Here is a 12,522-nt window from a genome sequence, read left to right as displayed (position 1 = left end):
CGTGGCAGCATCCCTCCGTGGTCACGTGATCAAAATTTGCGATCTTCTGACAAGCAAAGCCAATGGGGAAAGCCAGATTCATTTAACGACCGTGTGACTCACTTAACAACTGCAGGGATTCGCCTAACGACGGTGGCAAAAAAAAAGGTCGTAAAAGGGGGCAACACTCTCTTCACACCTAGCAGTGAAACTTTCTAAGGACTACTGGAAATAATTTGCGTTGCTTTTAAAACAATCACAGAAAAAGGAAAAAAAAAAAAGCCAAAAGGACCAAAAGGTGAAGATGCGATACTTATCATAAAATATAAAATAAATCAGAAGGGCTTAAAAACAAGGGAAAAAGTACAACCACCATTGAGCCCAAAATTTACGTTGCTAAGTGAGAAATTCGTTAAGTGAATTCTGCCCCATTTCACGACCTTTTTTTGGCCACGTTTGTTAATGAATCTCTTCCGTTGTTAAGTGAGTAACCCGGTTGTTAAATGACTCGGCCTTTCCCAAATGACTGCTGGTCAGAAGGTCACGTGACTCTGGGAGACTGCAACCGTCATAAATGTGAAGCAGGTGTCAAGCCTCCGAATGTAAATCACATGTCCATGGAGATGCGGCAATGGTCATAAGTGTGAAAAACGGTCATATGTCACGTTTTCCAGTGCTGTTGTAACGGTCATTAAATGAACTGTTGTAAATCGAGGACTGCTTGTCGTAGAATCTGGGATCCGGCTTGAGAGGTCTGTCCTGCCTCTTGTCTTGAACCCAGGACTTCTCTTTGCTGTCCATAATAGCCTCCTAGCTGTAGCCAGCTGTATTTTCTAACCCCTTAATTCACTGTTTCTCAACCTTGGCCCCTTTAAGACGGGTGGACTTCAACTCCCAGAATTCCCCAGTCAGCCATATAAGGTAACTTTCTTCATAGATGGTGGGTATGCACTAAACGTAATATATCTTTGACTTCAGCAAAGTGAAAAAAAAAAAGCTGGCTGGGGAATTCTGGGTGTTGAAGTCCACAAGTCTTAAATCAGGGGTCTCCTGCCTTGGCCCCTTTAAGACGGGTGGACTTCAACTCCCAGAATTCCCCAGTCAGTCACGTAGGGTAACCTTCTTAATAGACGGAGGGTATGCAGTAAATGTAATATATCTTGACTTCAGCAAAGTGGGGGGGAAAAAGAGCTGGCTGGGGAATTCTGAGAGTTGAAGTCTTAAATCAGGGGTCTCTAACCTTGGCAACTTTAAGAGCAGTGGACTTCAACTCCCAGAATTCCCCAACCAGCTCTTTCCCCGCCCGCCCGCCCCCCCCACTTTACTGAAGTCAAGATATATGACACTTACTGCATACCCTCCATCTATTAAGAAAGTTACTCTATGTGGCTGGCTGGGGAATTCTGGGAGTTGAAGTCCACAAATCTTAAAAGTTGCCAAGGTTGGAGACTCCCTGATTTAAGACTTGTGGACTTCAACTCCCAGAATTCCTCAGCCAGCTCTTTTTCCCCCCACTTTGCTGAACTCAAGATATATTACATTTACTGCATACCCTCCATCTATTAAGAAAGTTACTCTACACAGCTGGCTGGGGAATTCTGGGAGTTGAAGTCCACCCGTCTTAAACGGGTCAAGAATGACAAATCCTCCCTTACCCTTCTATGTAGGAAGCAGATGTGCGTAGTGTGTAGTTGCAAGCATTGTGCTCCCCACACACCCCCACATCTGAAGTTGTGTGTGGCTTGTGTTTCCAATGACAACCTGAGACTCCGGTTTAGCTGCTTTTTAATCATTTCAGCCACTGTTTCAATTAATCCAGAAATCCTGATCACAAAAACGTCGTTCTGCCTGGAAAGTATCTTGTTGTGAAATAAATTTAGTTACTCCTCCACTTACAACAGGTTACTTAGTGACCGTTCCAAGTTATGACTGCACTGAAAAAAGGAGCCTTTTTCGCGGTTACTTACGACCTGTCCAGCATCTCCACGATGTGATCAAAATTCAGACGCTTGGCATCCGATTCATATTTATGACGGTCGCAGTGTCCCGGAGTAACGCAATCCCCTTTTGCGACCAACATCAATAGGGAAACCAGATTCACCTAACAAGTGTGTGACAACTATAGTGATTAACAGCTGTGGAAAGAACTGTCGCAAAATTCGCTTAAGAAATGTTTGACTTAGCGACGAAAAATATTGGGTTCCACTTGTGGGTCGTAAATCGAGGACTACCTGAAATAAGTCAAAAATAAGTAAAATACCCTGTTGTATTTTAGGGTTAAAATCAAGCTATGAGGAGTTGAAAGAGTTGGCAGCTTTATAGGGTGTTTTTCAGGGGTGAAATGCTCCCGGTTCGGACCGGATCGCCCGATCCGGTAGCGATGGAGACGGGTGGTTCGGAGAACCGGTAGCAAAAATCCCTGCCCCCCCCCCATTGCCCAGCTGAGCCGCGCGATCATCAGAGGCTTTTTTAAAAAATTTTAAAAGCATTTTTTCTACAACCTCTTTGGCCGAAAAAATGCTTTTAAAAGTAAAAAAAAAAAAAGCCTCTGATGATCAGGCAAGTCAGCTGGGATCGTCAGAGGCTTTTTTTAATAGCGGACTGACATTTTGCAATGTTCTTTGCAAAGATTTCCTTTAATGTATTTCACACTTCCTCTTCCGCTTTCTTGATTTTCCTTAAGGAAAAATGATTTTTTAAAAAGTGGGGATTATTTTCTTTATGAAAAGTGATTTTTTTAAAAAAAAATCAAACACCTCCAGCCTATTTTTCATTAGGTGGCGCTAAATTGAAAATATAAGGTGGCAATGGACTTGTGCATTCATGCATTAAACTCAGGAATGTGTGTATGTGTAGGTGGTTTTTTTTTTTGTCCAAACTGTGGTTTGTTGAATCAACCCCAACATTTGGGTTCATTCACCAAAACAAATCCTGTTGATGCATAAATACGTTGCCTGCAGGGACTTTCTGACAGAAAATCTTGGACAAAGATTTCCCAATTTCCCAGAGTTTGCTAAAAGTAGAGATGTCCGCGAAATTGCTCGGAAACGTCAAGATGGATTTGTGACTGCGATTGCTATCTTGACTTGGATCCCCTCCCTGAATGTTAACATTCAGGCTGTAGATTTCGAAGCAGCTGCTTAAATCGGGGTCTTTTTAAAGCAACTTGGAAGTTCCTGGGAGTTGAAGTCCGCGCATCTTCAAGTGACCAAGTTTGAAAGGAAAAAAAAAAAAACCACTTGTCTTTTCCAACTTCTGGATTGGAGGAGATGGGGGACTACAACTCCCAAGAGGCTCAGCGTCAGGGGGACTCCTGGGAATTGGAGTCCAGTCATCTCGAAGTGGCTTTGTTGGGGAAAGCTCTTAAAACTCCTCTCCGCGTGTCAGGATGGGATTCCCGCCAGGTTCTGAAGCCGAAGCAGAACAAGATGGACCTTCTAAAAAGACATTCAACCTATTTTTTTCCAAAGCGCCAGAAAGCAGGACAAGAAACGACGGATGGAAACTAACCAAAGAGAGAACCAACCTAGAACTAAGGAGACATTTCCTGACAGGGAGAACAATTTGCCGGTGGAACTGCCTGCCTCCAGAACTATGACATTCTGTTCAGATGAACGTCCGCATCAAGCGGCTTGCCTTCGTTCCCTTTTTTTCCTCCCCTGGCCTGTTTTTTGGAGTACGAAAGACTCCCCATCTTCGAAATGCGAGGGGAAAAATAACTTTAGTGCTGATCCCTCTTTATATTTTCCTTCTTCCCGCCAGAGATCGTCCGAGCCATGACTTACGTGATCAACCAAGGCATGGCCATGTACTGGGGGACTTCTCGCTGGAGCGCCATGGAGATTATGGTAAATTCTGATGGGTTTTTTTTTTGTTGGGAGTGGTTCCTCTCTTTTTCATTTTCCCAATCTCTTCTTCCTTTCCCCTCTTTCTTTTCCGCAACGTAGGAAGCCTACTCGGTAGCTCGGCAGTTCAACCTCATCCCTCCCGTCTGCGAACAGGCGGAATATCATATGTTCCAGAGAGAAAAGGTGGAAACTCAGCTTCCGGAGTTGTATCACAAGATAGGTATGAAGGAAGGAGAAAGAAGGGATTGGGGAAGAGGAGGAGGAGGAGGGGAGGAGTGGGTCTCAGGGAGAGAGCCCTTCTCCCCCCCCTATTTTCCCCTCCTGCATTATAAGGTTCTTCCTTGTCCTCCTCTCCATCTATTCCAGTGTTTCTCAACCTTGGACGCTTGAAGATGGGTGGACTTCAACTCCCAGAATCCCCCAGCCAGCAGCGCTGGCTGGGGGATTCTGGGAGTTGAAGTCCACCCATCTTCAAGCGTCCAAGGTTGAGAAACACTGATCTGTTCATTGCAACCCTGCTTTGACCTAGATCAGTCGGCAACTTTAAGACTTGTGGACTTCAACTCCCAGAATTCCCCAGCCAGCCACGTAGGGTAACTTCCTTTTTTTTTCTTTTTTCTTTTTTAATAAATTTTTTATTTTTATTTCTCATAAGCATATTTAAGTGTACAGTCTCTTATCCATCATTAACCATTCATCATTCATCTTTTCCTTTCATTTTCATTTCTATTTGTTCGGGGCTGCTCTTTTACCATTTCCTCTTCTTTCGTTTTACCGCAACTTTTCCTCTTCTCCTTCCCTCCTCTTCCTTCTTCTGTCCCTTTCTACTTTCTTCATTCCTCCTCTCCTCCCGTCCCCTTCCCCCACTCCTCTCTTCTTCCTCCCTTTCTAACCCTTTCTCCTACTCCTTTCCCCTCTCTTTTCTGCCTCTCCTTTTCCCTCTCTTCTATCCCTCTCTCTCCTTTCCTCTCTTCTCCCCTGCTTCCCTCTCTCTATTCCTCTCTCCTTTCCCTTTCTTTTGTTGTATCCATTTTCAATTTAATTTAATACTTACCTGGCAGGGGAGATAATTTGATCATGTAGGATAACTTTCTTAATAGATGGTGGGTATGCAGTAAGCGTAATATATCTTGACTTCAGCAAAGTGGGGGGAAAAAGCTGGCTGGGGAATTCTGGGAATTGAAGTCCACAAGTCTTAAATCAGGGAGTCTCCAACCTTGGCAACTTGAAGACTTGTGGACTTCAACTCCCAGAATTCTCCAGCCAGCCACTTTCTTAATAGATGGTGGGTATGCAGTAAGCGTAATATATCTTGACTTCATTTAGCAAAGTGGGGGGAAAAAGAGCTGGCTGAGGAATTCTGGGAATGGAAGCCCACCCCACCCTAAAAGTTGCCGAGGTTAATGACCTCCATGTTGATTGAGGAATTCTGGGAGTTGAAGTCCAACCATCTTAAAGTTGAGTTGGGAAACGTTGACCTCAATGAACACAAGCGGAGTCCAGTTGTGTTTTCATGGGTTTTCCTACCTAAGAGACAAACCATGATTCCTAAACACAGCACACTGCAGAAGTGAAGGTGGCTTATTTTAGCCCAAGGTTAATGGGCTAAACCCCTTCAAGTGACCGACCGACTGATGCTTGAAGGATCTGGAGGCCCCTTGCTGTAGGGTCATAGTAAGCTTTTGAGGGAAGGCTGTGAGTGATACCTGAAGATTTAGTGAGAGCAGGTCCATCCTGACCCCACCTGCCCCATTTACCTTCTTCAGGTGTAGGAGCTATAACTTGGTCTCCACTGGCGTGTGGACTCATCACGGGAAAATATGAAGAACACGTGCCGGAGAACTGCCGGGCAGCCATGAAGGTAGGATCCTGATCATTCTTGACCGCCAAAATACAGCACAATCTCTTCCAGTTGGGTTTCTCAAGTCTTCCTTGAAAGCTCAGAGTCTCCTTCGCTAAGAATTTTTGGGGACTGAAGGTGGTCTTCTACCGTTAGGTGTGGTGGTCTCCCAGATTCTCCTGGTCAGCAGGGCCAAAGCTGAGAATCCTGGAGGTGAGTCCATAATAACCTCTGGAATTGGCTGAGAATGAGTCCTTCTGCCTTCGAATGATGATGATGATGATGGTGTGATATCCATTCAGTCTTGTCCGGCTTTTGGTGATTCTGTGGGTCAGGTCTCTCCCCATCTTCCTCTCGGGACTTTTATTGTTTCGTCGAAGTATAAAATGCAAAGGAAAATAAAACATAGGAAACGAGGGGAAGGAAACGGAGAGAGGGAAGGAAAATATGAGTGACAAAGGGGGAAAGAGAAAAAAAAAACATTGATTTTCAACTCTTTTTAGCACAGTAGGACAACATTACAACCTCAACTTTTTACTTTTACACATTCGTTTACTTTTACACATTTTACACATTAGTGTATCGCTAGCCATTTCTACAAGTGCCCTGCCAGAAATTCTACAATTCTACAATTTCCTGCCCTTTTCTACAATTTCCTGCCCTTTGGAACGAACTGCCCCCCGGAAATACGCACAATCTCTGACCTCCGAGTTTTTCGCTGTACCCTCAAGACCCTGCCCTTCCGACAGGCAGAGCTATCTTTGTAAAGGAGTTTTAAATTCGGAGTTTTTAAATTTTTGGGGTTTTTCACGAATCTCGGCCGTAAATGTAAGAATTTTAATAATTTTTAAATTTAATTGGGATTTGTATTGTGTTTTTTTACTTGGCTGTGCACCGCCCCGAGTCCTTCGGGAGAGGGGCGGTATAGAAATAAAATTATCTATCTATCTATCTATCTATCTATCTATCTATCTATCTATCTATCTACAACAACCAATATATATAATATATCTAACATATATCTAATCGGCAAAACCAAAGTTTTGTTTTTTATTATTTTTTTACAAACATGTCAAACAATGCGTGGCATCTGAGTGTCGTACATTCTAATACAAATAAAACTAGTAAAATGGATCATAGTTATTACGTTCAATCAACTCACATATTTCTAATAATGATACACCATTATAATAAGTTGCAGTCTGTCATTGTTCAATTATTCCACGTTTTCTCTTACGGTTACATTTATTTTGATCAGAAGGGAATAGAGGGATGGTTTTACTCCAAACGGATGCTCGGTGGCTGGGCTGAGGTTTACGCCCTGCTGTTCCACAAGACCCCCTCCGTGATGGTTATCTTGGCCCTCTCCTCCTCTTTCAGGGGTACCAGTGGCTGAAGGAGAAGCTGCAGAGCGAAGACGGGAAGAAGCAGCAAAGCAAGGTGAAAGCGCTGCAGCCCATCGCCGAACGCCTGAGCTGCACCGTGGCGCAGCTGGCCATTGGTGAGGACGCTGGAGGGGGGGGTGCATGTGTGCATGTCTCTGCGCACCTGTCTTTTTGTAACTGTAAGTGTTCTGTCCCCGTCCCACTCACGCACCCCCACAGACGGCCCGGAGTTAATAAGCCACACGACAAAACTCTTTGAAGATAAAGCTGGCAGCAACCCAGTGGCTAGCTGCCAATTCAGACTTTACTCACACAAAACAAAGATTAGACTGCAAGCATTCCGATAAAGCAGGCAGAGTTTCAACAATACAAGGATTAATCCAAATGCAGTCCGATAAAGCAGGCAAAGTCCAGTAACGCAGAGATCATGGATTATTTCTAGTTTTTGCTCGTCACAAACTGAACCGGCCACCACAACCACATTTATACCCTGTGGGGTGTGGTCCAGTGACTCAGCTAATCCCTGGCACGCCTTCCTCTGCCGAGGGTCCAGCCAGCACTTATCTCCTTTGTCGCTGTCCACCTGTGGCTGCGGGGACGTGCTTGGCTCTGGGCCTATCTTTTGGCCTTCAGTGTCCTCCGGAGGCATTGCCAGAGAGGAGGGTCCTGGAGAGGGAGGCCTTGCCAACTCCTCTCCCTCACTCTCAGAGTCCGCATCTGTCGATAGCCCAGGCTCAGGCAACAGTAAGATCCCATAGTTTACCTGAGTCACCGAGGTGCCAAAGATAGCGAGGCTCATGAAGAGGTGTGAAAAAGTAACAGCCCTTATTTGTTCTCGTGCTCCTAGGCAGTCCCCTTCTCTGGCCCCATTTATCTATGGAGCAGGATGTTCCCAGGTAACTGTTTTGCTCTACCGCCAAGGATGTTCCTAGCTCTGAAGCAAATAACAGAAGCGAGAAACCAGATAGCAAAAGATACCATTCTTAACAAGCGAGGGTGGCAGAATTAATTCCTAATAAATAATTCCTAACTGCGGTGTTGTCCCCAATTCGGGTCTGAGCCTGGTGCCGAAGCCAATGATGGACGCCAGACACGAGATGCAGGTTTTCTGATTGCTTTTGATTGGGGGTAGCTGTCCCTGTTCCTAAACCTTGGCTAATGAATGCCTCAGGAGTTATCTAATACACATTTAATTGGCTGCAGGCCATCTGTATTCCTAATTTTTAGCTGAGGCCTGCAGGTTGTCTAACTCTTGTTACTTTTATCAGCTTTCTAACTACCCAGAATTGTTACAAGATTTACACGTGCACATTTCCTGTAGATAAACATTCTTTGTTCTTGCCAGATACACACCGCAATTACAGGCTTCCTGATTTACTTTCAAGTGTGTATCATGACCTGGCTTTATTTTAGCATACAGCCCATCAGTAGCAAAATAGCACGAGCAGCTCTTAACAGGAGCCAATAGCAAAGGTTAGATTGAGTCGTGGCACTGTGTCCTTTCATAACGACACCCCAAGGCAGGCGTCATCCCTCTCTGTCGGGGAATTCAGGCAAGGCCTTCTCCGTGGGGCTCCCACCTATTGGGAACGGGGCTCAGACCCAGCTTTTTCAGGGTAGCCACATGGCCCCCAGGCGAAACGTTCTCCAAGCAACGTGTTAATATCTTTCAAAACAGTTTCGAAGGGGTGCACAACTGCAGGCTACCCAATCGGTTATCTTGCGCGGCCATTTTTATCGTGTTTCGCAGCGGGTGTTGGTTGCAAAGGGATTCTTTTGCACGGAGTTGTGGGCGCTCGAACACCAGAGGATTTTAAGAATGTTGTCTCCCCCATCCCTACAAGACGGTTCTGGTCCGAAGACCTCTCCCCCCGACAGTGGTTTGTCTGCCCGGGTTTTCGCAAAGCTCAGCGGAGCTTTGCTATTTCCCAGCCTGTGTCACCGCGACGCTTCCAGTTTCCCATTTTTTTTGGACAGCAGAATGAAAAACCCAGTCCCAGAGGTGAATGAGCAGCTCTTTGCAGCTCCTTAAATCACAGGTCTCTTTTGGGGGGGGGAATTGTGCCAGGGGGTGTATTTAGGGCTTGGCGTGCTCCGAAGATCTTTTCCCTTGAAACTGAAGGTGTTGCACAGCTCTGGTGTAAAATAGTCACAACTACAGAAATAATAATAAACCTAAGAGAGTGAAAGGGAGACAGATGGTTCAAGGAGAGAAGAATCAACAGCTTATCAGATAGAAGTTGGGATGATGTTTCTAAATTGCTGGGTTGGTGGCAGCTGGTGGAGTATTGGGATGGGGGACCATTAGGAAATCTCAGGGTGATGGCCTAAACCAGAAATTTGGGGGGGGGGGGAAATCCAGTGGTGGGTTTCAAAAATTTTTGCTACCGGTTTGGTGGGCGTGGCTAGATAGTAGGTGTCAGGTTTCGATGTCGTCTCAAATAAAATAAATTGCATTTCCAAACCAATAGTCTTTGATGAAATCTTTCATTTATTAAGCACGACAATCTGTCCCCGATTGTGGCGTAGCCAACACTGACTTCCTGACCCCAAACCTTCCCTTTCCGTTCCCCAATTCTCTGCGTCTCATTGGCCATCTTCCAAATCACTCTCCCCATATCTACTATTTCAGCTCCCAGGAATGTCCCCCCCTCCCATCTCATCTCCTAGGGGATATTATCTTCAGGGAAAATAAGTAGGTGAGAAGTCAAGCGTCCTCTTGCCAGCTGCCCCCCTCTTCTCCTTCTTATGTCAGCACTAGAGTAAATGCAGGTTGAAGTGCTGACAGAAGGGCCATGTGACTGAGTGGGTGTGGCCAATTTGACACCCACTCAGTCACATGACCCACCCACCCCACCTAGCCACGCCCACAGGAAAAGGTAGGAATTTTTTTGGAATTTCCACCTATCTGCCCCCACCTTCCCTTTCCCAGTAACCCCCGTTTCCCCTCCTTTAGCGGCCCCGGCCCTACTCCGCTTCCTTCCCCACCACTGCCTCTTTGTTCGGGCTGCTTACCTTCCGTGGCGGCTGGTCCAGAGTCTGGAAGGCAAGCTGACCGGAGTTTTCGGCAGCCCCCAGCCAGCCAGCCGCTGCTGCTGGAAAGCTTTGCAACTGCGGTGGCTGGCTGCGGGCTGCCGAAAAGTATCGGCGGAAAAAGCTGCTGCCGTCACAGCCATGTTCTTCGCGCATGTGCATCCCATTGCAAGGCAATGGGATGCGTGTGTGCGAAGAACATGGCGGCGATGAACATGGCGGCCGGGGCAAGTGAGCGGTGAACGGGAAACCAGTTTGGGGACATGGCCAGCCGACCATCACTACCAGTTCGGCGACCTTGGCCAAATTTCTGTCAACGGTTTGCATGAACCGGTGCGAACCGGCTGAATACCACCTCTGAGGGAATCCCAAAACTGGTAGTAGCAAGCTACCTCCATGCTGTTACCTAGCGAGCCCCACGTCCATGTCGTTCCCTAATGATTTTGGCTGTTCTTGAAAAGCTAAGGAGAAATTTCCTGACAGGGAGAACAATTAACCAGTGGAACTGCCTGCCTCCCGAAGTTGTGGAGATGCTCCGTCACTGGAAAGAACATCAGAGACGAGTGAAGGTGTGAACAGATGCGATTATATCACGAAATATATATAATTATTTTTGGCTTCTGAAGCTTTAGCTGTGACCTTTTTTGGGGTTGAGAAATCAGCGCAGGCCCCCCCCGGAGCAGATTCACAGCAAGGAGGGACCTGCAGAAAACGGTCTCCGAATGCACCAGAGATGATCACACTCACACCTACACACAAGGCACCAATTTTAGAAGATGCTAAACTTGTTCCTTTCTGACCTATTTCGGGGGAATCCTCTTTTCCCAACAGCCTGGTGTCTTCGCTCGGAAGGGGTCAGCTCCGTGCTTCTGGGGGTCTCTAGCGCCGAGCAGCTCATCGAGAACCTGGGATCCATTCAGGTGAGGAAGAGGAGAACTGTGGGATCCTTAGTGCTCTCTGAGCTTGGTAGGTTTTTTATTTTTGAAGACCTTTCATGACCCAACTAGGGAACATAATCAGTGCTAGAAGGGATGGGGGGTTGTGGAGATGAGGAGGAGGAGGAAGAGGAGGAGGAGGAGGAGGAGGAGAACTGTGGGGTCCTTGGTGCTCTCTGAGCTTGCTAGCTTTTTTTTGCAGATGTTTCCTGACCCAAGTAGGGTACGTCATCAGTGTTAGAAGGGAGTGGGGTTTGTCAAAAGGAGGAGGAGGAGGAGAAGGAGGAAGAGGAGGAGGAGGAGGAGGAGGAGGAGGAGGAGGAGGAGGAGGAGGAGGAGGAGAACTGTGGGGTCCTTGGTGCTCTCTGAGCTGTTTTCTTGCAGGCGTTTCATGACCCAAGTAGGGTACGTCATCAGTGTTAGAAGGGAGTGGGGTTTGTCAAAAGGAGGAGGAGGAGGAGGAGAAGGAGGAAGAGGAGGAGGAGGAGGAGAGGAGGAGGAGGAGGAGGAGGAGGAGGAGGAGGAGGAGGAGGAGGAGGAGGAGGAGGAGGAGAACTGTGGGGTCCTTGGTGCTCTCTGAGCTTGCTAGCTTTTTTTTGCAGACGTTTCCTGACCCAGCTAGGTAACACTATCAGTGCTAGGAGGGAGTGGAGTTTGTGGAGATGGGAAGGGGAAGAGGAGGAGGCCAGGGATCTGGCGATCAATCCCTCAGTGGGAGAGGGGGGCTGCGTTTAACCCCGTAAAGGTGGAGGCTATGGGTGAGGGCCGTCTTTCTCTCTCCCCGCACTCCTCCGCTATCTATGTTATAAATTCACCTGAAGCTTTTTTTCCCCACCAAGCAAGGTGGTTCGAATGAAGACAGGTAAAAAAGCTGGAGAAACCGCCCCCCCCCAGCTTCCAACCATCCATGGAGCCCCCTCCCCAAGCCTCCCCAAACCACAGAGAAATTCAAGCATAAGGGGGCTGCCCACACTGCCCTTCCTCCAAAGCTATTTTTAAGACGGCTTGTCATTTTGCACCCATGAAATTTTATGAGAACAACCGAGAAGTTGCAGCCGCAACAATACAGATGTGACAAATGGGGGGGCATGCACCAAATTTTTAATGCTGACCCCCCCCTCTTTCCTCCTCCGACAGGTCCTCACCCAGCTGACTCCTCAAGTCACCCAGGAAATCGACGCAGTCCTGGGGAACAAACCCAACGCCAAGAAGGAGTCCCGGGCGTAGTACGGGTTGCCGTGGGACACCCCCCCCACCGGACTTGCCTCCTTCCTGCTCCTCCGTGGACCCCCGTGTCCCGTGTGTGTCGTCCCGCGCCCGCCCCGCCTGCCCGCCACCCACCAGCTGCTGCCTTCGACAAAGGCGGGAGTGGGCCGAGAGGAGCCGCTTTGGCGTCATGAACCAAATATCCGTATTCTTCCAAGACAGGTGAAGCGGAAAGCTTCATCCTGGCTCTCCGCGGAGGCCTGCTTACAGTCTCGAGTTCAAATCTACGGCTATGA

General features: G+C 47.3%; 1 protein-coding gene across 2 annotated transcripts in view; it reads left to right on the top strand.

Annotated features, from left to right (window-relative positions):
• Nucleotides 1-12,247, top strand: part of KCNAB3 (potassium voltage-gated channel subfamily A regulatory beta subunit 3) — a 29,340-nt gene extending 17,093 nt beyond the window's left edge. For both annotated transcript variants that reach the window (XM_070954300.1, XM_070954298.1), the window contains 6 exons: nt 3,742-3,827; nt 3,927-4,047; nt 5,594-5,688; nt 7,048-7,168; nt 10,917-11,005; nt 12,158-12,247. In XM_070954300.1, the coding sequence (XP_070810401.1) occupies nt 3,742-3,827; nt 3,927-4,047; nt 5,594-5,688; nt 7,048-7,168; nt 10,917-11,005; nt 12,158-12,247 (602 nt within the window). The remainder of the gene's footprint in view (nt 1-3,741; nt 3,828-3,926; nt 4,048-5,593; nt 5,689-7,047; nt 7,169-10,916; nt 11,006-12,157) is intronic.
• The last annotated feature ends 275 nt before the right edge of the window (nt 12,248-12,522 follow it).

This window comes from Pituophis catenifer, unplaced genomic scaffold (assembly GCF_029215685.1).
Source record: "Pituophis catenifer annectens isolate HBS135680 unplaced genomic scaffold, rPitCat1.0.hap2 SCAF_15, whole genome shotgun sequence".
Taxonomy (NCBI): Eukaryota; Metazoa; Chordata; class Lepidosauria; order Squamata; family Colubridae; genus Pituophis; species Pituophis catenifer.
Note: the sequence above shows the minus strand (reverse complement) of the source record. Positions and strands in the feature narration are given on the sequence as shown.